The sequence below is a fragment of the Podarcis vaucheri genome (genome assembly GCF_965113315.1).
Source record: "Podarcis vaucheri genome assembly, chromosome: Z".
In the NCBI taxonomy this organism is placed as follows: domain Eukaryota; kingdom Metazoa; phylum Chordata; class Lepidosauria; order Squamata; family Lacertidae; genus Podarcis; species Podarcis vaucheri.
Genome location: NC_138758.1, coordinates 2,420,619 through 2,447,006, shown reverse-complemented (window position 1 = coordinate 2,447,006; position 26,388 = coordinate 2,420,619). Strand labels below are relative to the sequence as shown.

At 46.4% G+C, this 26,388-nt stretch overlaps 1 protein-coding gene across 8 annotated transcripts in view; it reads right to left on the bottom strand.

Annotated features, from left to right (window-relative positions):
• Positions 1–26,388, bottom strand: part of MBNL3 (muscleblind like splicing regulator 3) — a 122,027-nt gene that overhangs the window by 43,227 nt on the left and 52,412 nt on the right. For 6 of the 8 annotated variants that reach the window (XR_014215446.1, XR_014215447.1, XM_082207476.1 and 3 more), the window contains exon 2: positions 20,542–21,783. The exons of 1 other annotated variant lie outside the window; for it this stretch is intronic. Coding sequence is in view for 5 of the 7 variants with exons in the window: in XM_082207476.1 (XP_082063602.1) it covers positions 20,542–20,715 (174 nt within the window). In the remaining 2 variants the exon portion in view is untranslated. Of the gene's footprint in view, positions 1–20,541; positions 21,784–21,909; positions 22,015–26,388 lie in introns of those variants that run through there. One more of the 8 variants, XM_082207477.1, reaches the window with a different exon arrangement.

Genomic DNA, 26,388 nt, shown 5'->3' with positions numbered 1-26,388 from the left:
CCGAACCCAAAGGGTGCTCATCAATGGTTCCTCTTCATCCTGGAGAAGAGTGACTAGTGGGGTGCCACAGGGTTCTGTCTTGGGCCCGGTCTTATTCAACATCTTTATCAACGACTTGGATGATGGACTCAAGGGCATCCTGATCAAATTTGCAGATGACACCAAACTGGGAGGGGTGGCTAACACCCCAGAGGACAGGATCACACTTCAAAACGACCTTGACAGATTAGAGAACTGGGCCAAAACAAACAAGATGAACTTTAACAGGGAGAAATGTAAAGTATTGCACTTGGGCAAAAAAAAATGAGAGGCACAAATACAAGATGGGGGACACCTGGCTTGAGAGCAGTACATGTGTAAAGGATCTAGGAGTCTTGGTTGACCACAAACTTGACATGAGCCAACAGTGTGACGCGGCAGCTAAAAAAGCCAATGCAATTCTGGGCTGCATCAATAGGAGTATAGCATCTAGATCAAGGGAAGTAATAGTGCCACTGTATTCTGCTCTGGTCAGACCTCACCTGGAGTACTGTGTCCAGTTCTGGGCACCACAGTTCAAGAAGGACACTGACAAACTGGAACGTGTCCAGAGGAGGGCAACCAAAATGGTCAAAGGCCTGGAAACGATGCCTTATGAGGAACGGCTAAGGGAGCTGGGCATGCTTAGCCTGGAGAAGAGGAGGTTAAGGGGTGATATGATAGCCATGTTCAAATATATAAAAGGATGTCACATGGAGGAGGGAGAAAGGTTGTTTTCTGCTGCTCCAGAGAAGCGGACACGGAGCAATGGATCCAAACTACAAGAAAGAAGAAAGAAGAAAGAAGATTCCACCTAAACATTAGGAAGAACTTCCTGACAGTGAGAGCTGTTCGACAGTGGAATTTGCTGCCAAGGAGTGTGGTGGAGTCTCCTACTTTGGAGGTCTTTAAGCAGAGGCTTGACAACCATATGTCAGGAGTGCTCTGATGGTGTTTCCTGCTTGGCAGGGGGTTGGACTCGATGGCCCTTGTGGTCTCTTCCAACTCTGTGATTCTATGATTCTAGGTGCCTGGTGCTCAGAAAGGGAGGCTTGCTTACTATTTTTAAAGCCTGCCATTAACCCCTTGTGAACTGGGTGGGGGCTTTGCAGAAAGTGCCCATCAGCTTGCACCAGGATGCGTGCCAGCTTCAGAGGGGATTTCATGATGGGCAGCGAAGCAAGGCAGGCAGCTGTTGAATGTTTTATACCTCTCTGATTTTAAGGTGGGGGTGGGGGAGGAATGAAAAGGAAAAGGAGAGAAAGGAAGAGAGACTTGCAGCGTCTCTAAGATGAAAAAGAGCCGGAGTCAAAGCTCAGCCTGAAGTGTGGAGAGCATTTTCCATCCCACATTGCCTTCTTGGGGCTGCAGGAAAAAATGGGCAGAGCAATGGGTGCAAATTTTGCCTTTATACAGCAGGTTGGCCTTGACACACACACACTTGCACATCCCACACTGTAGACCCACACTGTCCAGTCTAGCATGGCTGTGCTGGCTTGTGCTGATGGAAGTTGTAGTCCAAAACATCTGGACGGCACCAGGTGGGCAAGGGCTAGCTTACTGTGACTAAACCAAAGTCCATAAAATTGAAATGATCGCACATTTTCCCCATGCCCCCATTTCTTATGCATCTATGTTAAGTTGCAAGCCTCTTTTGAGGTAGGGACCTGCCAGGCCTGTCCATTACCCAAAGCACAGTCATCATGGCTACTGGACACTGATGGTCATGAATTTCCTGAATCCTCTTTGAAAGCCATCCAAGTGGGTGGCTCTCACTGCCTCCTGTGGGAGGGAGTTCCACAGTTTTGCTATGTGATGTACGAAGGACTTTCTTTTATCTGCCCTGAATCTTCCACCGCACAGATGGTGCTATTTAAACAACAACAAGCTAACTGAGAGGGAACGGGGCCAAGATACCGCAGTTCTGAGGCAGAAGTAAACCACCAGAAGCTACATTTGCAATCTCATGGGGCTGGGCTCAGGGTGACAAATTCAAATATTCCTCAACAGAAATGAAGATGCATTTGAATTTATCTGCTGAACTCAAAAGCTTTAGAGATGTGTATCTCTGAACAGGGTGGGGATCCAGCCCTTTTAAGCACTGTCAGATTGGTGGGCGAAGCATCATCCCAGAGACAGGGCAATGGGAGAACAAGTATTCACTGGACTCTGTACAACCAGCAGAGAAAGAAAACTCAGGTATGGGCACTGTTTGGGGTGGGGCTGCAGCTCAGGGAAGAACAGGTGCTTTGCATGCAGAAGGTCTCAGGTTCACTATTTGGCAGAATTAAGACTGAGATGAGAGGAATGACCTCCGCTTGAGGTCTTGGGGAACCCGCGTTAAAAATTCACCAGTTGCATTTCACACCTGGCTATTGGCCACTTGCGACCAAGTGAAGTTGCCCAGGTGCAAGGATGGCTCCTGAAGTTTCCACCATCTGGAGGTGACTGCCTGGGGGTAATTGGATGTGGATTGTTTTCACACACAAATACCCAGTTCTGTAGATTTCTATCTCTCATATTTTATATGCACAATCAGAATGAATTTCAGGAACGCAAAAGTTGTATTGAAAAACAAGACTTTCGAGCCGTCCGGCCTCAAATGGCAATTCCATTCTGGTGACTGTAACCCTGGTTTAAGGAGCCATTTGGCACCTAGCTTACCGTATTTTTCGCCCTATAGGACGCACTTTTTCCCCTCCAAAAATGAAGGGGAAATCTGGGTGTGTCCTATGGGGCGAATGCAGGCTTTCGCTGAAGCTTGGAGAGCGAGAGGAGTCGGTGCGCACCGACCCCTCTCGCTCTCCAGGCTTCAGGAAGACACCCGCAGCCTAGGCAGCCCTGCGGGAGGTCCCGCAGGGCTGTCTAGGCTGCGGATAGCAGCCTGCTTCCCGGAGCGTCAGACGCCCTGAAAGCAGAGCACCCGGCACTTTGGGAACACATCCTCAGCCTAGGCAGCCCTGCGGGAGGTCCTGAAGGGCTCACTAGGCTGCGGATAGTAGCCTGCCGCCCGGCGGGCAGAGCGCCCCTCGCGCCGGGCAGACATCCGCAGCGTGGGGAGCCCTGAAGGAGTTCCCTGCAGGGCTCCCCAAGCTGCGGAGAGCAGCCTGCCGCCCGGCGCGAGGAGCACCCTGAAGCAGAGCGCCCCTCGTGCTGGGCAGACATCCGCAGCGTGGGGAGCCCTGAAGGAGTTCCCTGCAGGGCTTCCCACGCTGCGGATAGCAGCCTGCCGCCTGGCGGGGCCCGCTGAAGCAGAGTGCCCCGCGTGCCGGCTAAACATCGGCCAGCCCCACAATCTCGGGGGACAGCAGGGAGGCGCAGCGCCGCCATCCCGCTGTTCCTCGACCTGGTTCGGTTTCCCCGACCTGCTTTTTTTTTGGGGGGGGGGAAATAAAGGAAAAAATATTTTCCTTTATTCCCCCCCCCAAAAAAAAACTAGGTGCGTCCTATGGGACGAAAAATATGGTATATACCTAAGTTTCTGCGGGGAACAGCTACCAGCTGGGGAAGATGACCGTGGATCTGACCTAAAGAGAAGGTGGCTTTGTGATTCCCTTTTTTCACTTTTCGGGAGTGAGCGCCAACGCTTCTACAGTCAACATGGCAACTGGCGCGCAGAAGATGGATGTGATAGCAAGCCTGCCAGAGCTTTGCAATTTGTGGAATTGAAAACATCTAATAAAAGAACCCCAAGGGGACCACTCCTGGAGCCAGTGCAGGGAGGACGAAGCATGATCAGCGGCTATGTAGCAGCGAAGGACATTAGGGAAGGGCTTGGAGAGAGAGATGGAAACCTGGGTGGGAGGGAAGGAAGCAATGCTGAAGGACAGCATTGCTGACCAACTGGAAAACTGAATAGGGCTACTCTGCACTGCAACATTCCAGTGCAGGGATCATTTGCACGGCTCATAGCCTAGAGGAAATTCAAACGCTCTTCTGCAGCTGTGGGTTCACAGGCCAGAGGCAGAGCAGGAAAGGGCCATCACTCAGTCATAGAGCATCTGCTTGCATGCAGAAGGTCCCAGGTTCAACCCCCACTGAGAGGAACTCCAGGTAGAGCTGAGAGAGACTACCTGCCTGAAACCCCAGAGTGCTGCTGCGAGTCAGAGTAGACACTACCAAACTAGATGCTTTGATAGTCTGAGTCAGTAGAAGGCAGCTGGAGAGCCGTAAATGAAACATTCTGTGCATGCAGTTTAGAAGCCAAGCCTGTCCTTGTGCCATAGCCAGGCATCTGTCACAACCAGGAACAGAAGATTGCCCTGAAACCCAAAGCTCACATGAACACTTTTAGAGCCCCCAACGCCCATTGCTCACGTGACGATTGACTTGCACATTAGTCTCAGCACATCACTGCCCACTTTCTGAGCAGTGCCAAGTTGGTGCCTCTGATACTGATCTCGGGCTGGTGTGGCAAGCACATCAGATTACACATTGCAGTACATCTGAGAAGTCAATAAGGACAGCTTGCTTTGCCCAAGTTCAACAGTTTCAGTAGTCCCTCAAACAAGAAGTCCAGAAACATATGGAGGGCAGTGTTAGAAACTCAGATAGATAAGCTAGGTGCCAAATGGCACCTTAAACCTAGGTTAGGTCGCTACAACAGAATGCCTATTTGCCAGGGGGTTGGACTAAATGACGGTCGGGGTCCCTCCCAATGCTACAATTCTATGATCTTGACTACATTTATTGACTGTCGCTTGTTCACTTGTCCCAGCATGCAAGAAGGAGAAGCAAACACAGTGGGCATGGTATTAACTATCGACAAAGGCAGAGGTTCTTAGATTGTGGTCGCCAACCTGGCGCCCAGAAATCTCCATGCAGTCGCACTTTGGACCCATGCCAGTAGCAAAATGCGCCTGATTAATTTCTAACACCAATGGAGGGTCATAGGGTTCCTCTCTGCAATCTGATATAAAGTGTTGCTTCAGGTTTGGCTCCTCAGAGTAGGCAACTTGCCAAATGGAGGATTCCTCCTTGCCTTGCTCTGGCATGTTTTGGAACTGGGCAACATGCCTGACCTTGACTCAGGAACAACAACTTAGCTTCAGCTGAGATTCTGCCCTTGCAGGGGGTTGGAATAGATGACCCTTGGAGTCCCTTCCACCTCTCCAATTCTATGATAACCCTGTACCTGCATCCACCTATCTCTGCAGCTTCCATCCTTGACTCTGGCCTGACCTGGATTACACATGCATCTTCTATCCGGTTGTTTGCAGGCCTGATCCTGCAGGGCCCTGGCATGCACTGGCTGACAGGTCCCAGTTCTGCCCCCTTCCCTCTGCGTGGAAGACCACTCAGTTTGAACAAGGTGAGAGTGGCAGAGACTGCCAAAGAAGTTAACAGTCTCCTCCAGCCTTGGTGGTTTCTCAGGTGCTCAGACAGTACAACGGCAATCACAGCGAACAGACTGGGCTTCAGTTTCCCCTTCCACCCAAGACCCAACCCAGTCCTAGGCAAGGCTATTGAAGCAAGCTTAGAGAGAGAAGACCACAACATGCATGCTACGTGCAGACCATGCAAGGCCATGTGTAACTGTGGAGAACTCCTGAAATATTCATGCAGCTGCAAGCTCAGTGCTACGGTAATTTCCCCTTCTTAGTTCGCAAGAACAGTCTCTCCCACCCCCAGTGCTAACAGCCTGCAGCAGATATGCAAAGAATATAGGCTGGAAATAAAGGTGACCCACAGAATTTAAAACCACTGCTCAAAGGATCTGGAGGCAAAAGGTATCACTCTAAGAAAGTCAATTATGTCTGCCTATCATAGAGTTGGAAGAGACCCCTAGGGATCATTTAGTCCAACCCCCTGCAAGGCAGGAACCTCAGCTAGATCATCCATGACAGGTGGCCATCCAACCTCTGCTTAAAAATCTCCAGGGAAGGAGAGGCCACCTGCTGCCTTCAAAGTGAACCCAAGAAAGGCCTCAGGCTGATTTTAGTAGTTGGGAAATTAAAGATTAAAAGCAGCACTTGCCTTGAAGTGCTGGGTTTAATTAGTTACAGGTTAATCAGTTCAATCATTTATTGGCAGATTGAAGTTTGCAAACGCATGCTACTAGATCCGTAGCCGGTTTCGAACAAACTGTCCTAAATCTAGGTTGTGGAGGTAGAGGCCTCATGTTAGCAGAACAGGGTGACCTTTTGGGCATTGCAATATTTGCACAGCGGATGGAGGCTGGAAAACACGTTGGATTCTAAGTCGTACATTCAGCGTCTTTGCATGTGAGAAAATGTTCTTTAAAAATCAGTTCTTAAAATTCTACTTAAAAATTCTACACCAGCAGCATTGTACACCTACTCAAATTATCTCGCATTACTTCCAGTGCATCATCAAACTGTTGTGGGAAGAGAGGGGCTTTTTCCATTTCAAGCATGAATGCCCACATGGGGTGTTATTCTGGAATGAAATTTGTAAAGAGATATCAAGGGATATTACAACACATATTCAGGTTTCTCCCCAATTATCACTACTAAATATGTGGACGGATGCCATGAGGACATTTCGCCAAAAACCTGCCAAGCTCTCTATAGAACCACAGTAGAAATCGTTAAGAAATCTGTACTATCAGGTAACTCTCATGGGGTGTCCAGAGCATTGTCTAGTCCTGCTGTGTTGGATGAGTTTCAGTTGGCAAGGCTTGAGGATGTGGACAAGGTGGCTGGATTGGTCAGGGTGACCACTTGCATGCGCTCTGGACCCTTGCCCCTCTTGGCTGATAAAAATCAGCAGGGAGGGGACAGCTGGCTGGGCCAGGGAGGTGGTTAATGTAACAGAACGGGCCTTTTCTGCAGTGGCTCCCCGTTGGTGGAATACTCTCCCTAGGGATATTTGTCCGACACCTCCCTTATATATCTATAGGCACCAGGAGAAAACCTTCCCCTTCACCCAGGCCTCTGGTTGATTCATAGTCTACTGCCATTTAAATGTGTTTCTGTGTTTGGTTGGGGGGGTATTCTTTTTTATGTTTTATTTATTTGTGCTTTTATATCATGTTTTTATCTTGTGAACCGCCCTGAGATCTTTTGATGAAGAGTGGTATATAAATCTAACAACAACATCATCCTTATGGTATAAAGCAGCCTTTCTCAACCTGTGGGTCCCCAGATGTTGTTGAACTACAACTCCCATCACCCCTAGCTAGCAAGGCCAGAGCTCAGGGATGATGGGAGTTGTAGTCCAACAACATCTGGGGACTCACTGGTTGAGAACCGCTGGAAAGTCTCTGGAATTTGGTTACTATAGAAGAAATAAAACATAAATTAGGGTCTCTAAGGTGCAGGAAGAGCCTGATCATTTATATTCTGCATGCTGGGATTTTATTTTGTATAACTTAGTTTCAGACTTACAGGCATCTCTCCTGTGCAGTCTACAGAAATATGGTTGCCATGATTTTAGTGTTAGTATTTAATATGCTCAGGTTTTGTATGCCTTGCCTTTAATTGGATGTATTGCTGAATTTTTGTTATTGCTGACTTGTCTTAGCAGTTCCATAATAATTTGAAAACTCATTAAAATAAATTAAAACAAGCAATCCTCCGCCGCACCTTTAATAGGGTCTAGAAATGGCCCAGAAGCCTATGCAGTTGCTCTTGAGACTGGTGTGATGATGAACGTCCCTTTTGAGGGTTAAATATTGGTGCTTATTATTTCTTTAAAAAGTATTTATATACCACTGCATCATAAAACCTCTTGGCAAATAGAAGGGGAAGAAATGGAGACAGTGAGAGATTTTACTTTCGTGGGTTCCATGATCACTGCAGATGGTGACAGCAGTCACGAAATTAAAAGACGCCTGCTTCTTGGGAGAAAGGTGATGGCAAACCTGGACAGCATCTTAAAAAGCAGAGACATCACCTTGCCAACAAAGGTTCGTATAGTTAAATCCATGGTTTTCCCAGTAGTGATGCATGGAAGTGAGAGCTGGACCATCAAGAAGGCTGACTGCCGAAGAATTGATGCTTTTGAATTCTGGTGCTGGAGGAGACTCTTGAGAGTCCCATGGGCTGCAAGAAGATCAAACCTATCCATTCTTAAGGAAACCAGCCCTGACTGTTCACTGGAAGGACAGATCGTGAAGCTGAGGCTCCAAGACTTTGGCCACCTCATGAGAAGAGAAGACTCCCTGGAAAAGACCCTGATGTTGGGAAAGATGGAGGGCACAAGGAGAAGGGGATGACAGAGGACGAGATGGTTGGACAGTGTTCTCGAAGCTACCAGCATGAGTTTGACCAAACTGCGAGAGGCAGTGGAAGACAGGAGAGCCTGGCGTGCTCTGGTCCAGGGGGTCACGAAGAGGCGGACACGACTAAACGGCAAAACAACAACAATCATAAAAAATAAAAGCAGCTTACAACAATAACTATATGTAATAAAAGAGCATAAATAAACCATTATGGAAAGACATGTTCTTAATTGCCCAAATGAGCCTCGCCACATAGGAAAGCTTTCAGCAGGCTTTTAAAGGTTGAAGGAGAAAGTGCTTGCCTAACCTCTAGCGGCAGAGTTTTCCCCAGGAGTGGGCAGAGGACCCTAATGGGCTGCATTCTATGTCATTAGCATGTGAGGCTCACCAACTTGGAGGACAATCAGCGATGCTCCTGCAAAAGATCTCCGTGATGGAGCTGGGATATAAGAGTTTGGGCAATCTCTGCAACACCCTTGACCTAAGATGTTCTGGGCTTTGTAAATTAACATAAGGACCTGGAAATTATTAATTTAGTCCTAGAAACTTCACTTCGTTTTGAAGAGTATCTGCTTTGAAGAACTACACCCTCCCCCCAATTATTAGAAATTCACCTCCAGGCAATGGAACAATGGGGTCACATGTGCACCAAAGGTCAGCCAAAACATGTTACTTCAGCTCTGGAAGGAAGAGTCCTTGCCTCTCATACAACAATGGATTAACAACAATGGATTAACAATTTGCACTCTGGGTGCTTATCTGAGCTGACAAGTTATGGCGTTAGGGTGAAGAATAAATCAAGAACATTTGGCTGGCTTCTCTGGAGACTTATTCATCATCACTGGCAGCCCTGTATATTCTCATTAACAATTCATATGGCCAAAGCAGCTTAACCCATGTTATGCTTTCCTATTTTCCCTTTTCTTTTTTCTACATCACTTTAAATGTATTGTTCTGAATGGTAATTAAAAACTGCTTGCTTTTCTTTTTAGCCTAGTGTGATTATGTTCTATGGACCTAGGTCTAACTGCTGTGTTCTTAAACCAAATTATATTTCCAAACTATTTTCAAGGGCTGCAAATCAGAGCTCTGGATGATTTTTTTAAAAATAAAAAAATTCTCTTGCTCTGTCATTCTTTACTGGTGTTTGATGGATCTTTCATTTAAAGATATTTGTAAGCCAGCTTGAATAGTATTTGGGGATGAAGGGTGGGGAGAATTGTAAGGACACAGGTGTATTTTAAATAACTACATGCTTGTCTAGATAGATGCAGCTCCCTCCTTTTTTTTAAAGTGCACCTTGCTCACCAAAATATTTTCGAAAGGCTAAGCTTGCAAGTCTGCATTCTTTAAAAACTGGATGCCACAGGTTGCTCCTGTGCAACTGACTGGCATTTTCTTCTGATTTTCCATGTGAGGTTTTAAGGATTACTGTCAGTTCAGTTACCTTAATTACACAGCTCTGCCAGGATGTAACACGAAATGACAGGCTGTGATGCCATCATTGCCACCACTTTTCCCCTTTGCCAATTGCAGTTCTGAGTAAGCCAAGAAAGTGTAACCAGTTGCCTTTGTCAGTGGGAAGAAAGTTTGTGCTTTGTACCTGGCCACAAGGTACCTTGCACCTCTCCCATTCATAGGGTTCCCCCCCACCCTCAAAGGATTGCAGGTCAGAATGCAAACAGACTCCAAATTTATCGGAGGAAAAAGGAAGGACCACAAAGCCCTTTGGGAGGCAGACTGTATCAGCCTCTGCTTTGCAAGTCAAGTTAATCAGTTCCGAAGTCAGAAATCTGCAGGAGAAAATCAACATGTCCCGCGATCAAAAACTAGTTCAGCAGCTTTGTTGAAAGCATACCAGTACAGGACTCAAGCTAAATTGTTGTACAAAATATTTAGCTACTGAGCAAATGTCATAAAAAGCAATGTAGACAATGTAAACATATTAATAGGTAAAGGTAAATGGACCCCTGACCGTTAGGTCCAGTCGTGGTCAACTCTGGGGTTGCGACGCTCATCTTGCTTTATTGGCCGAGGGATCTGGCATACAGCTTCCAGGTCATGTAGCCAGCATGACTAAGCCGCTTCTGGAGAACCAGAGCAGCACACGGAAACGCCGTTTACCTTCCCGCCAGAGCGGTACCTAGTTATCTACTTGCACTGGTGTGCTTTCGAACTGCTAGGTTGGCAGAAGCTGGGACCGAGTAACGGGAGCTCACCCCATTGCTTATCCAAAATATTTGTGCTCATGCTGCTGGCCGGAGCTCAAAGCATTCAAGGACACTTCAGAACAAAGGGGGGGGGGGAAACCACATACATACCGTATTTTCCCCTCTATAACACGCAATTCCCCCCCCCCCTAAAAAGTAAGGGGAAATGTCTGTGCGTGTTATTGAGCGAATGTGTGGTCCCTGGAGCCAAGAGGTGCGAGTGAAGGCAAAAAACAGGCAAATATCAATCGTCCGGAGAAGGGAAGCCTTGAAAAGAGGAAGCTGCTGCTTTCCTGCATTCTGCCTCAGGGTCTTACTGCCCACCCGCTTCTGTTTGTTACTGTGTTTGCTCAAACGGAACAAAGAGCAGAGAAACCCCCTCCCCTCCAGGCAAGCAGAGGGGAAAACAGAGCATCCTTCCTTCTAATTCCTCTCGTGCTCCGGTGCTGCAACATGCAGGTGGGGGAGAGAGAGAGAGCTGGCTGGCTTGGGTGGGTGCGTGGGGGGAACTGTTGCCTCTCCTGCATTCTTAGCCAGCTGCTTCTCCGCACACCCCTCTCGGTGCTCCTTGTCCCTTCTAAGTTTTTCCTTCCCTCCCCACTTACAACGTGGTTACAAAGCACGGATCCACATGGATCCTCAAGATCTTTGCATAGGGTCAGCCCAAATTCACCATCAGATCACATAGCAATGATCTGATGCAAAAACAGGGCTGCAATGGTGCAAAAACGTGGTTACAAAGCACGGATCCACATGGATCCTCAGGATCTTTGCATTGGGTCACCCCAAATTCACCATCAGATCACATAGCATGTCCATGGCTACAGCCTGCACCAAAAAAATCACGCACCCACTGTTGCCTGGGGCTGCAATGGTGCAAAAACGTGGTTACAAAGCACAGATCCACATAGATTCTCAGGATCTTTGCATTGGGCTACCCCAAACTCACCGTCAAATCACATGTCTGTGGCCACAGCATGAAGCACAAAAATGATACAGCCACTGTTTCATTCAGATTTTTTTTCTTGTTTTCCTCCTCTAAAAACTATGTGCGTGTTATGGTCAGGTGCGTGTTATCGAGCGAAAAATACGGTATACACACAGATAAAACCCTTTCTATCTAAATAACAACAGCATGGGTTAATATTGTTCAAGGATTTGGAAATTAGCTTTCAGTTCCTGTGCTTTCAGAACCAAGCACAAAAGAATCAAGAACACAACAAAGCAGCAGTAAAACTGTTTCTGACAAGAGGCAAAATCTACTACACATTTCAACAAGGCATGGAGTCCCCCCCACTGGCCCCAAATACAGACCTGCCTGAGTGTCAAGTCTACCTAGGGAAGCCTCAGTCTCTATGTCAGAGTTTTCCAAACTTTCCATGTTGGCGACATACATTTTAGATATGCATCATTTCGTGACACAATTATTCAGTTTTACTAGCAAACCGGAGGTTAAACTAACCCCTTTCCAGCCCTGGGAGGAGTGTGGGGAGCATTCGCACGACACACCCACACATCGCAACCAACACACTAGTGTGTCATGACACACAGTTTGGAAAGCTCTTGCACATTCAGGAGACTCAGCACAAGAGGCAAAGTTTTACTGGTGGTGGCACTGCAGTTCTGGAACACCCTCTGGACATAGGGCAGGGCTCCTACTCTGCCTGAGATTTCTTTTAGAGCAGGGGTGGGGAACCTGTTGGGGGTGGGGAACAGCTGTCCATGTGCCAAACTACAACTCCCATCTGCCCCCAGGCAGCTTGCTAACAATTTCACATTATATTTTAGATTCATGCTTTTCCTTGGGTTATTATTGCATTGTTTTTAATGCATGTTGCATTTCACTGATACATTCTTTGGGTGTTTCATAGGGGCTGCTTTTTTATCTTATCATGATGCTGCCCTAAGGGAAATGCAGTGCCACACAACTAATTGAACTGAATACGCAGGACCTGCAACAAAATTTTGCAGTGGGATGCTCCTGTTTAGGGAGCAGACCAGCCATACCATCCTGGCGGATACTCCATTCCATTCCTACTCCCCTCACCCCACCCCAAACATATACTCAGCATTCAGTGTCCACCCAGCATGCTCAGTCCTCATCAGCCTGTATGTTGTTGTTTTTTTGAGTGATGGTGGTGGGTTCCCCCCCCCAAAAAAATATTTTTTTCAACTTCTGCAACCTTGGGGCTACCCCAAAACTCTTCTTTGCAGGGGATGCCATTTGGGCTAGATAAAAATTGCCACTGGAGAATCTGATTAGTGTACAGGACTGAGTCTTCTCAGCTTGTTGAGTCGAATCATTACAATTAATTTTAATTACCATTCATACAGAGCTAGCTACATATAAGGTGCTTTATGAATAATGAGAAGCTGCGAACTGTGGCTATAAAGGGATGTCCAATGAAGCTGAATGTTGGAAGAGTCGGGGCAGACAGAAAGAAGTCCTTTGTGCAGTGCAGAGTTAAACTGTGGAACTCCCTGCTACAGGAGGTAGCGATGGCCACCAAGTTGGGTGGCTTTAAAAGAGGACTGGACAAATTCATGAAGGAGAAGGTTGTGCAAGGAGTTCTAGCCACAATGGCTCTGCTCCTCCTCCACAGCCAGAGGCAGCAATGCCAGTCTGAATGCCAGGCACTGGGGATTGCAGGTGGACAGAGTGCCCTGCTTTTGAACTTCCCACAGAGGCATCCGGTTGGCCCCCATGCCGATGTTCTGCCTTCACTGCCAGAGGAAGTATCCTTCTAAATACCTGGGAATCACCGGTGTGGGTGGTTGGGTGGGTACTGTTGCGCCCAGGGCCAGATTGCAGGCTTCCCAGAGAAAGCTGGTTGACCCTATTCCACCAGGCTTTCTCCCTATGTTCTTAACTCTTGACATTTACCTTCTAACGTCTGATTGTTTCATTCTGCTACTGACTCAATTTTAGCTCAGACTTAAAATGCAATTTGGTTTAGAACTCTTGCTTGAAACAGGATTGCTTTTCTCTTTTTATAAAAATTTTGCGCTGCAACTTTATAGAGATTTTGTTGTAAGCCGCTTTGAATACTGGTGTGCAAGATCTAAATTATGCCATTATATTATAATTCATCCTGACTAATTAATATAATTAAGTATGTGTCATGGCTTCCCATTTTCTTCCTTTTTGTTCATTGCAGAGAGCTGTGGGGGTTTACATATAAGGGAGGAATGAGGAAGAAATCTTATTCAATTCCCATTTAAAGTCAAACCTACCTAATTCACACCTTTGTACACAACGCAAGGACCAAACCACAGCTGCCCTTCAAATTTCACACTTCTGCAAAGGAAGGCACTACTGTCCCGGCAAGACCAGTGGCGGAGGGTCTTGCGTGGCGGCACGTCGCCTGTGGGGATGTGGAATGTCGCCCACGCGAGCGTCCTCCCAAGGGGGTGGCGTGCACAAGCCCATCCCAAGGGGGCGGCCGAGTGTGGGGGCGGAGGGATTACACGGGCCCCACTGTGCTTGCTTTACACCCGTGTAAGCGGCTCCTGTCCCGCTTTGCTGCTTTAAAGCTCCCGCCCGTCCCTCCTCTGCTTAGCATTCACTTCATAAAACGCACAGACATATCCCCTTACTTTTTAGGAGGAAAAAAGTGCATCTTATGGAGCGAAAAATACAAGTGTCTTATGGAGCAAAAACTACGATATTTGAACTGTTCTCAAAACACCTCTGTCTTCTCTTGTTTGGGCTAAACCCAGCTCCTTCAACCATTCTTCATAAGGCTCAGTTTCCACACCCTTAATCATCTTGGTCGCCCTCCTCTGCACCCTTTCCAGCTTGTCAACATCCTTCCTAAATTGTGCTGCCCAGAAGTAGACAAAGTATCCCAAGTGTGGTCTGACAAAGGCAGAAGAGAGCAGGACTATTACTTCCCTTGGCCAGGACACTATATTTCTGTTGATGCAGCCTAGAATACCATTACCTTTTTTTGCTGCTGTATCACACTGTTGACTTCGGTGAAGCCTGTGGTCTACTAACACCCTTAGATCCTTTTCACATGTACTACTGGTAGAAATACATACATACATACATACATACATACCCAGCCCAGTTGGCTAGGTTTTCCAAGCCCACTCTGGGTGGCTCGCAACAGAATATTAAAAACACGATAAATCATCAAACATTAAAAACTTCCCTAAGCCAGGTGTCCCCCACCCTACATTTTTGCATCTATTTTATTGTTCTTGCCTAAGTGTAGAACCCTAAGTTTGTCCCTATTGAAATTCATTTAGTTTGTTTGGGTCTAGTTCTCCAATTTGTTAATCCCAATTCCATCTTCTGTGGCATTAGCTACACCTCCCAGTTCGGTGTCATCTGCAGATTGGATGAGCATCCCCTCAATTCCTTCATCCAAGTAATTTATAAAGACGTTAAACAACAATGGGTCCAGGACAGAACCCTCCGACACCCCACTTGTCACTTTTTCCGAGAAAGATGAGGAATGAGTCCTCTTTGGGTTCGGTCTGCCAACCAGCTACAAATCCACCTAACAGTTGCCTCATTCCACTCACATTTTACCAGCTTCTCTGCAAGTATATCATGGGGGACTTTTGTCAGAAGCCTTGCTGCTATTTAATCCATTCTTTAAACAAGTTCCAAATATACTGCATATGCTTTCTACATGTTTGTTCTGTGCTGTCAACATATCAACCAAAGATTGGCCATAGACCCTCAGTGATGGGGAGTGTGTTGGTGGGCAAATCCCCAATCTCCATTCAGACAGAGTCTCTCCTAGCATTTCCAGCTGGCAGGAATGAGCGGGTTTTCCTGCAAGTTTCCTGCAAGAAGTTTGAAGGTTCCCCTTCTGAAGCCACATGCCAAGTTCTGGAGAAACCAGCCAGGCTGGAATGACAGACGGTAAAAAGGCTCAGCCTTTCCCAGCTGTGTTTCAGCTGCACAGCACGCCTTCCTCAGTATCCCCTTTTTTACACAAACGTTTAAGGCAATGAGGAAGAATACTACATCCCTGACCAAATCGCAAAGGGCCTGGCAGCAAGAGCAACTAAAACAGCCTTTGCCAAACTTGGGCCCTCCAACTGCATTTTACCCATAGCCAACAGGGGGTAAAACTAGGGAATGCAGCAGTGTGGTCTAAGTGGTTAGAGTGCTGGACTAGGATTCAAATCTACTTGGCCATGAAGTTAAACAGGGTGATCTTGGGCCAGTCCCTGCCTCTCAGCCTAATATGCCTCACAGGGGTGACAATTAAACAAGGAGGGGAAGGCCATGTCGGAAGCCACCTTGGAGAAATGGTGGGAAGCAAATACAATAAATAAGTAAATGAAATCTAGAATCAGAAAACTGAAGCTTCTTTCAGTTTTCTGATTCTAGATTTCATTTAGAAATCTTCTTTCTTTTCAAAAGGAAAGAAGGTTCTAATCTGCACCAGAGTGATGAATTTCCTGATGGTGAAGGGCCCAGAGCTCACACCTGCCGGGCATGCAGAAGGCCCCAGGGACCATCTCCATGGAATGCTGAGAATGCCCAACACCTGAAACACTGGACAGCTGCTGCCAGTCAGTGCAGACACTCTTATTGAGATGGGCCAGTGTTTTTACACAGGACAACTTCCTATGTTCCTAGTACAGTGGTACCTTGGGTTAAGAACTTAATTTGTTCCGGAGGTCCATTCTTAACCTGAAACTGTTCTTAACCTGAAGCACCACTTTAGCTAATGGGGCCTCCCGCTGCTCCTGTGCTGTCGCCGCACAATTTCTGTTCTCATCCTGAAGCAAAGTTCTTAACTTGAGGTACTACTTCCAGGTTAGCAGAGTCCGTAACCTGAAGCGTCTGTAACCCAAGGTACCACTGTCCTAGTAAAATGGAACTGAAGCAACTGTGGGGTGAGAAGCGAGACCCACAACTCTGGGGCAGGGTGCCTGTTTTGCATGCATGAGGCCCCAGGGTCCCTCCCCAATGGCCTCTCCAGTCAAAGATGGTGTGCAGAAACCCTTTTCTGCCTGAGCTCTGGAGAGATGCTGCATCACAGCAGACAGTGCTGAGTTAGCAGAACTAATTGTCCGATTTCATAGCTGCTTGGAGACCCATGCGAAAAAGAGAGGCATTAATAATAATACTAAAACTGAAATACTAAAACACAATTCAGTTAAAGCTCAGTGATATCACTTTAAAGAATCATGGCTTCCCCCAAAGAATTCTGGGAGTTGCAGTTTGTTAAGGGTGTTAAAAGTTGTTCGGGAACCCTCATGGCCCTCTGAGAGGTACCATTTTCAGAGTGGTCCAGCAATCAATCCCTCTCCCTAGGGAACTCTGGGATCTGTGGCTTTGTGAAGGGAATGGGGCTTCCTAACAACTCTCAGCACCTGCAACAAACTACAGCTCCCAGGATTCTTTGGGGGGGGGGAGTCATGACTGTTTAAAGTGGTGTCACAATACTTTAAATGTATATAGCTTTGGAGAGTTTGCCTTGTGCCCCAGACCAGGGACTCGTTCATAAACTTCTGACACCAGCTGGCCCAGACTGGAAGCTGGAGTAAACGGTTGCCCCCAGAGGCCTGCAGCAACAAATGAAGCTAGGGGCCATGAAGTTTGGGGGGCGGTAGCAACGAGGGAAAGAACCTGAACATCATGTCCTCAGCGGGTTCCCCTTCTACACACAAGCCCACCTCCTTGTTGGTGTTGCTACTCACTTCCTCTCCTACTGGACTCAATCCTTAGCCCAGAAAGGAGGATAAGACTTGGTGAGGCCTCCTATTTCCTCTCCCCTCACTGCTTTCAGGCATGTTCTCCCTGACATTTTGGTTAGCGAAATGGTTAAATATCAGCTAGCACTGCATATATTGTTGGATTTCAGCTCTCAGCAGTCCCAGTGGCCAGCATGGTGAATGGTCAGGGACAACAGGTGGTACAAACCAGCAACCTCTGCAGGGCACCTCTATTGACAGGGAGTCCCAAAGTCTGGGACCTCTCCGCAACAGAGAAGCCCCTTCTTTAATGTACCCACTTCACCTAGCATAGAACGTGGACCTAGTGAGATAAACGAGGCAGATTAGAGTGGAGCCATCTTTCTGCAAGCTGAGCATCTCTAGAAGAGCAACATCAGTAGGTGGTATCTAGTGGTGGTTCTGCATCCCTTCCCAGATTCATGGAATCACTGAGTTGGAATCATCTAGTCCAACCCAAATATCCCTTATGGGGATTGAACCTGCAACCCTGGTGTTCTCAAAACCACGCTCTAGCCAACTGAGCTATCCAGGCTGAGATGTCCTTCTGCTAGCACTAAATCACTTTAAACATGGCATCCCACAAAGAGCCCCAGGAAGTGTCGTTTGTTGGGGCTGTTAGGAGACCTGCTTATTCCCCTTCACAGAGCTACATTTCCAGAGTGACTTAACAATCAATCTCTCTTCCCAGGAAACTCTGGGAATTGCAGCTCTGTGAGGTCTCCTAACAGCTCTCAGATCCTTTGGAAGAAGCCATGGCTGCTTAAAGTGGCAAGATAAAGGAAATAGTGTAGATGAGACCTCTCTGTCAGGATAACTTTATGAGAGGACTCTATCTGCCAGGCAGGATGGGCTGGCAAAGGCAGGTCCCTTTGCTTTGCGCAAGTTGAAGTGTTTCCATCAATTCCATCAAGCCTCCCCTGGATGCAAGGGGGGAATGGAATTCAGTTTGCCTAATTCACACTTTATGAAACAAGGCACAAACCAAAACGCGAGCCATCCTTCAACATTCACATTTTTCTAAATTTTGCAATGTAACAAAAATCCACGTACCAGCAAAAAGTAAAAATGCATGTTGTTAATGACATACAAAGATGCATTACATTTGAGAAAATATAACCGCCTCATCCATTTTCCTGAGAACCTTTTCTTTTTTATTTGTTAAAATTGCAAACTGATGCGGCAATGTGGAGAACTGATCTTAAAATTGGAAAAATGAGAAACTGGGAGAACACTCACCCAGAGATACAACCCATAATAATTCATTTTCTGGCACTTCTGATGCCTTGGCAGGACTCAGATTTGTTTGTTTGTTTTGAGTCACCAGGCCAACACAAAGCACCACTAAGGGTGTCCGACAATTAAAACCTAAGCGTGCAATATCCTTCAGACTATACCATTCTACCATTCTATGAATATATATCTAAAAAAGATACAGCATAATGAAAAGAGGGTCAGTGCAGATGAGAAAAAAAGCAACAGAAGCAACTGTATATATCCGTGTTTTTAAGAACGTACTCGCTCCTGCTGCCTCCTAAAATGCTAGTGGGTTATTCGAACACAGCACGTTTTTTAATGCTGTCGCCTTCCCACAGTATTTGGGTGTCAGGCGTGGAACTACGGTCACGTGACCTGCTCTTCCATTGTCTGATTTCGTACGAGGAGGCCACAGCCCAGGAAGCCCGGAAGCAAATGGCACGTGTTGCCAAATCTAATTCGTCTGTCACCCTCCTCTCCCATCGCCACCGTTGCTATAGTATGTTTCTCAGGCAACAGCCTTGGGTGGTTGTTTTTTCTAGAATGTGCATCTGGGTGGAAGCAAGATACTGAGGAGCACCCACTTCTCAACAAAACTAGGTTGGGGGGCTGGTGAAATGCAGTTCAGGGGCTGCCAGGCAGTCCCCAGTCTGAAACTCAACCCTGCCACGAATAGAAGTCACAATCCCTCTCAGCCTGAGTCCCTCCCATCTCTAATGATGTACAGTGGTACCTCGGCCTATGAACAGCCCTGTTAATGAACTGTTTGGTGAACCAACTCCGCAAAACCAGAAGTAGGTGTTCCAGTTAGCGAACTGCCACGGAAGCTGAACGGTGGCAGGGAACTGGCAATGGGAGGCCTCAGTAGAGAAAGCACACCTTGGTTTAAGAATGCTTTGGTTTAAGAACAGACTCCCGGAACAGATTAAGTTCATAAATCGAGGTACCACTGTACATCAGTAATAATGTTCCTTCCTTCCAGCATTGTTGTAAATATTTGCAAAGCTGCCTACATAGAATCCTAGAACGTAGAGTTGGAAGGGACCCCAAGGGTCATCCAGTCCAACCCCCTGCAATGAAGAGTTTTGGGCACACATTGCTTCCCTATGTACGAACCTCTCTGCTTACTTGGGCCTGTTGGAGCACCTACCCCGAGAGCTCTCTACTCGTGACTGGCAGTAGTGCTCCAAGGCATCAGGTAGAGGAGCATGGAGCATTATATGTAGGCAGACCATCTAGTGCAGCACGACTTGAGAACCAGTAGTTCTCAAAACCTTTTCCTCTGGCCCCACTTTCAGAATGAAACATTTGTTCATGAATTTTTTAGTGATAAGAAACACAGTGGTACCTCGGGTTACATACACTTCAAGTTACAGACTACGCTAACCCAGAAATAGTACCTCAGGTTAAGAACTTTGCTTTAGGATGAGAACAGAAATTACTTAACCCAAGGTACCAGTACCTCAGGTTAAGTACTTAATTCGTTCCAGAGGTCTGTTCTTAACCTGAAACTGTTCTTAACCTGAAGCACCACTTTAGCTATTGGGGCCTCCTGCTGCTGCTGTGCCGCCAGAGCCCGATTTCTGTTCTCATCCTGAAGCAAAGTTCTTAACCTGAAGCATTTTTTCTGGGTTAGCGGAGTTTGTAACCTGAAGCGTATGTAACCTGAGGTACCACTGTACATTGGAAAACAAAAACAAACAACTCCTAGCAGTGCTTGATTTTTAACCTAGAACACAACTACTTTATGATACAATCATGGGAAAGTATAAAACAATGCTAGTACATAAGAACATGAATCACACCCCAAATATGAAACTGATTGCCCTTGACTCTTCCTGCTGCACTTGTCCCCCTCTCCTGCCTTGCCCTTGGAGAACCCTGGTCTACCTGGACTGGAAGCAATGGCTCTGCAGAGTTTCTGGCAGGGGTCTCTCTCAGTCCCGGCTGAAGATCCTGGGGATGAAACCTGGGACCTTCTGAATGAAAAGCATGTGCTCCAGCGCTGAGCTAGATGCCTTTCCCGACTCTGCCGCCCAGCTCCCCCTGGGAGGGAACTGTTCACCAGTGAACCATCTCTCACGTCTGCTATTCCAACCAATGGCTGGCCAAGGGTGCACCAAAACAGTAAGACCTAGCAAGAGAGGCGTTACTGGAGCTTCTTACCTTTAGAGAGTCAAAGCAGGCAATAACTCGTCCATTTTCCACATGGCAACTCCTTGAAGGGTGGGCAAACTTGCACTCTGTGTCAGAGCGAGAACAAGTACCTCTCTGAAATTCTCGACATACTTCTAACGTCAGCCATTTTGTATCACGAACCAAAGAAACGTTCACAGCCATTTTAAAAAAAAATAAAAGAAACCACCCCCCCCAAAAAGGAAGGGCGGAGAGAAAAAGGAAAACGCAAGGTACCACACCCCTCCTTCAGGAGAAATAGTACTGCTGATCTTTCAAAGAAGAAGAAGGGAGGGGGGATAAAAAAGGGAATTCAAGTTTAAAAAAGTGAAGAAATAACTAACTTGTTGCTTTGGTAAACTTTTCTATTTGTCAGCACTTAGGTTTCCATTGAACTCAAATTGTGTTTGTTGAAAAGAAGGATTAAACATAAAGCCAATCATAAAATAGAAATCTCATCAGAATTAACTGAAAAGTCAAATTAGAGGCCAGCTCCTAAAAGTGCAATTCTCGAAGTCAAAATAGAAATGTTTATATATATTTATATATATTATATATATATACCTATATATAGATATATATAATTCTTTTTTTGTGCCACTGCCAAAATTATTCTTTCAAAATAACTGGCAGACTTTTTATTTCCCCCTCCAAAGGATTATTCTGTGCTCTCCAGTTACTGGTTTCAATTATTCTCACGCTGAAAAAAGGAAAAAGGAAAAGTCATTGCTGGCGATGCTGCAGGTGGAGCAGAGTTGGTTGGTTTCGTTTCTTGACAGGGGAAGAAGGGGAGCTGCAAGCAGGAACCAACAGAAGTTGGTTTTTTTAAAAAAAGCTTTCCGTTTTTCCCTTTCGTTTGGAATATTTTAATAAAGAGAGACCGTTAAGTCTGCTACATAGTCAGGAGACAGGGGAATTTGCAGAGCAAATCTGAGTTGTAAAATGGTTAGGAAGAATTTTTTTGGGGGGGAATTATAAAGATGGATGAGTTGCTATCAGAATATGAACTGCAAGCAACGCCAAACTTTGGAGAAAGGAAAAGCAAAAATAAAAAAGAGAGGGATATCTATATATATCAATAGATATATATATAGATCTATATACACACACGTATAGATATATGTATATATATAATTTTTTCCCCAAAAAGCGAGCGAGGCAAAGCCCTGGACGCAAATCCAAGCGGTGGCGGCGGCGGCGGCACAGGATTCAAGGAAGGCACTTTTCAGCTACCTGCGAAAGAGAAGAGAAAAGTGTCAGCTGAAGCCCAAGGCAGCTCCCCACCCTAAAGCTTCCAGCCCTCTCTCCGGAAAGCAAGTGGAAACTCATTTTCAACAGGAAAAACCTCTAGATACTGACAGTGTGGCATTTTGAAGGCAGCCGCAGTAGGTGTTTGTATTAAAAAAATAAAAATAAAAATAAGAGAAGAGAGAGTCAGAGAGGAAAGAAGGACATTTCTCCACACGGAACTGCGCATGGCACAGAGGAAGCAACCAATTACATTTACCGTTGCAGCAGAAAGCCTGGGCAGGCATCCAGTAAAAAAGGTTGTTGCATATTGATTTAATTCTGGCAGACATTCTCCCTCGTTTTCTGCCTCTTGCACAGTTTCTCTCCCTCCCCCCCCATGCCCGCTGCACGGGAAAAATGCCTCCACCTGGTGTTGTGGCAGACGGCCCTCTGGTGCGCCTGGTTTGCGCCTCCGGGCTCCCAGCAAGAGCCAGCCACTGAGTGGGCAGGATCTGCTTCTGCACAGGCCACTCTGACCGAGAGATGTGGCGAGGCGTTGCTGTCGTGTGCAACAATCCACCCCTGGCACAGCTGGAAGCTCTCCGTGGCAGAGCGAGCATTCTGGAAAGGGCCCTTGCCCCCTTGCCACCCCCTCCACCAGTTCCTTGCTGCTACTGCTGCCCCCTTCTCCAACCCAGAGTGGCTGGTCGTGGCAGGTTGCCACTCTCAGAACACAGTTGGGCAGAAAACTGGGTGGGGAAACCTTGACTCTGAGGGCGTCCACAGACAAAGGAAAAATAAACTACCCTTCTGCTCTTTTTGCGGCACCATAAATCATTGTGGAAGGAAGTGTGCTTTGCACACACGCATCTGGTGGGTGGGAAATTTCATACACCCCCCCACACCCCCATCCCCCCAACTCCTCATAGCAAACATTTGCCTCTGGGAGGCGAGATAGCAGGGTGCAAAGAACTGTCTGCCGAGGCTCAATGCTCTGTCTCACCCCATTAACTGCTACAGGTCCGTCATGGATTAGGGTTAACCCTCTGCATGCTAGATGAAGATTCAGTGACTGAGGTTTCATTCAGAAGGAAGAAGCTCATTCGTTCGCCAGGCGGTTTTTCTTTTCTCCCCTCCCGCCAAAACGAGAAGTAAAGCCCAGAGTGAAACTTAAGCATTCCATTGAAACACAGGAGGATTTACTATTTAGAATATTAACTCCATGTCTGCATAAAAAGTCTGTACGTGTTCAAGTTCCAAGATTATTACAGTGGTACCTTGGGTTACAAATGCTTCGGGTTACAAACTCTGCTAATCTGGAAGTAGTACCTTGGGTTGAGAACTATGCCCCAGGATGAGAACGGAAATTGTGCGGTGGCGGCACGGCAGCAGCGGGAGGCCCCATTAGCGAAAGCGTGCCTCGGGTTAAGAACGATTTCAGGTTAAGAACGGACCTCCAGAATGAATTAAGTTCTTAACCCGAGGTACCACTGTATTACAGTCAAACCTTGCTTCCCGAACGCCTCCATTTTGGAACATTTTGGCTCCCAAACGCTGAAAACCCGGAAGTAAATTGTTCCAGTTTTTGAATATTTTTTGGAAGTCGAACGTCCGACATGGCTTCCACTTGAGTGCAGGAAGCTCCTGCAGCCAATTGGAAGCTGCGCCTCCGTTGTCGAACATTTCAAAAGCTGAGCAGGCTTCCAGAATAGATTACATTCAACAACCAAGGTTTGACTGTTTTTGATGCAACAGTGCCATATTTCAACAAATGCTTGCTGGATGTTAGGAGTGCAAAAAGAACGCAGGTAGGGAGGTATTACTGCCATCAACAGCTGATGAACTAAGATAATCAGAAGCAGTTGGCTTGATCAGATTGAAAGGTCCAGCCATTGCAAAATCTTGCCCATCAGGGGCCTTCCGTAGAGGCACAACGGCAAGTGCTCTCTCCGCTGTTGCTCCCCAGGAACAATTGCATATCAGTTTGCAATCTTTGGATTTATTTCAGTACACTTCTATAACAATTGGTACACTTTTTAAAAATAAAAATAGCTCATTTACAAAAGTTAAGCGCCCACCAAAATATAAAAGCAAACGTGCAAACCTCAAAAGCACAAAAGTGGCAGATTAATGCACAAGATAACCAAAACGTTAAAAATGCCATGCACATATGGAGGGGGTTATGTGCCCAAGAAAAGAAGGAGGTCACCAGGCACATAAGAGGTAGCAAAGTTGGTGCCCGTCAAACACACAGGGAAGACATGTCACAATTGGGGTGCCACTGCCGAAAAAGCAGCTAGGAACGCAGCTGCCACTACTATGCCAAGAGTCCTGCTTGGAATGTTTCTGGGTTTTTGTTTTTAACTGCATCTGAAACTACATGAGCATCCCAGCTAGCCTGGGTGGTGGAAGCAAAGACCAGGATAAAGGAAGTTACTAGCTAGGCAGGGAACTGAACAGAAAGAGAAGCTGAAGAGCATTCAGGTGACACTGTGTGTTAGTATGCTCCAGGTTTGGAAAGCTGGGAGATCTTGGTTCAAGTTATACCACAGACCCATTTGAGGCTTATTTCATAGAATCATAGAGTTGGAAGAGACCACAAGGGCCATCGAGTCCAACCCCCTGCCAAGCAGGTCTCAGAGAAGGTCTGCATCTCTCAGAGAAGGTCTGCATCTACCAAGGAAGCCTGGTGGGGGGGACAGGAAACAGGAATGCCTTACACTTCCCATTTCCTCTTGTGTATCACCTTCCTTGCACAATTATTATTATCAATTGACTATTTATATCCTACCTTTAAGAACTTACAAACAAAATACAAAATATGGTAATCAGGTAATAAACTAAAGAGCGTATTTCAAAATCAATCCCAAAAATGCCTTATTGGGGTGTGGGGTCTTCAGACCACACCTGTAAGCTGACGTAAAGGTGGCCTGGCATAGCTCCATGGGAAGCACACACATTGCACAATTTAGTGGAGCCACCACTAGAAAGACCCTGCACTTAGTGTTCACTGTTCTGCTCTCCCTTAGAGGCAGGCTGAAGTGAATATCTCAACACATGGGGCAGGCTTATTTGATCTGAATAGCCTAGAAATGAGGCTGTTCAGTTTGGGATGCTTTACGAGAAATGTGAGGTGCAGGAAGTGCACAAATGCACTGTATTATCTGTGCATCCTACTGCACCTGAAGTCAGAGACTTTCAAATCAGGAAGAGCAGTGAACCAACACTTTTTGAAAGAGCAGGAAGCAACCTTTTAAGAAGTCAGATCATTTGATCCATCTACTGTGTACTGTCTGGCAAAAAACCATTTTCTGTGGCTGCAAAAAAACACCTTATGTCTTGTAACAGGGGTCGCTCCGACTGGAAAGGCCAGGGAATCTGCCCCCACTCCAAATTTTCTATAGGAAGGTTTTTATTTGAAACAAACCAGACAAAAGAGACTGCATGTTCAGAAATTATGCAAATTGCCACTGGGTAATAAGCTAGCCTAGCCTTTGGTGCTCTTCAGCTGCTCTCCCATGAGCCTCAGCGAGCATGGCCAATGGTCTGGGGTGATGGGACCTGAAGTCCATAATATCTGGAGGGTCCCATCCTTCCATTTGAAATTTAGCCAGAGGGCTGCATCCATTCTAGGCAGCATTCTGGGGGCCACATGCCAGCAGTGTGTATACCCCAGATGTCAAGGAAATAAACAACTATCTGACTTTTAGAAGACATCTGAAGGCAGCCCTCTTTAGGGAAGTTTTTAATGTTTGATGTTTTATTGTATTTTAAATCATTTGTTGAATGGCTGGGGAAACACAGCCAGATGGGCAGGGTACGTATGTACGTATGTATAAATAAATGATGATGGGCGGGGCCAGAAGCAAAAGTGGGAGGAGCAACAAAGGCAAATTTTACCTTTGTACACTAAGCCACATTCTACACACATTCTGCCCCTGGGACTAAGGTTCTGCACACCTTAACAGCTGGAACAGAGGAGGTCCATCTCTTGGTGCCCTCCTTTTTAGAGGCGAGCCCAGCAGCAGCCAGATAGACTGACTTATTATCATTATTTAAATGTATTTGATCATTTGGCCATTATTAACAATGATCAACAACACTGCTCCAGAAAAAATTGTCTTCAGATCGTAATATTCGCCAAGAAAATAGGACTTAACATCAAATTACAATATTTCTTCTAAAGAAAAGCCTCAAAACCTACTTGAATTTGCCTTTGCAGGAGGAAGTTGTTTTCCCAGTGATATTATTCAAGGGGCAACCAGTTTTCCCAGAATGCGTTTCTGTATTCACTTGCAATTGTCACTCTTATGTAAGATGGCTCTTACAGCCAAGTCCCAAACCTTAAGCTTTTCTTTCCATAAAGGGAGTAATACAACTCTCCAGCTTCGGGCCATTAACATCCTTGCAGCTGCTGAGAGAACACAGAGTCAAAGAGTTTGGTGGGGTCATCTAGCCCAACCCCCTGCAATGCAGGAATCTTTTATTCAACTTGAGGCTCAAATCCACAATCCTGAGATTAAGAGTGACTGAGCTATCCCTTGCACACTTTAGACCTGCAAGTTTCTTTCTTTATGACAGGAGATAGCCTTTTTGGTAGTGGCGCCT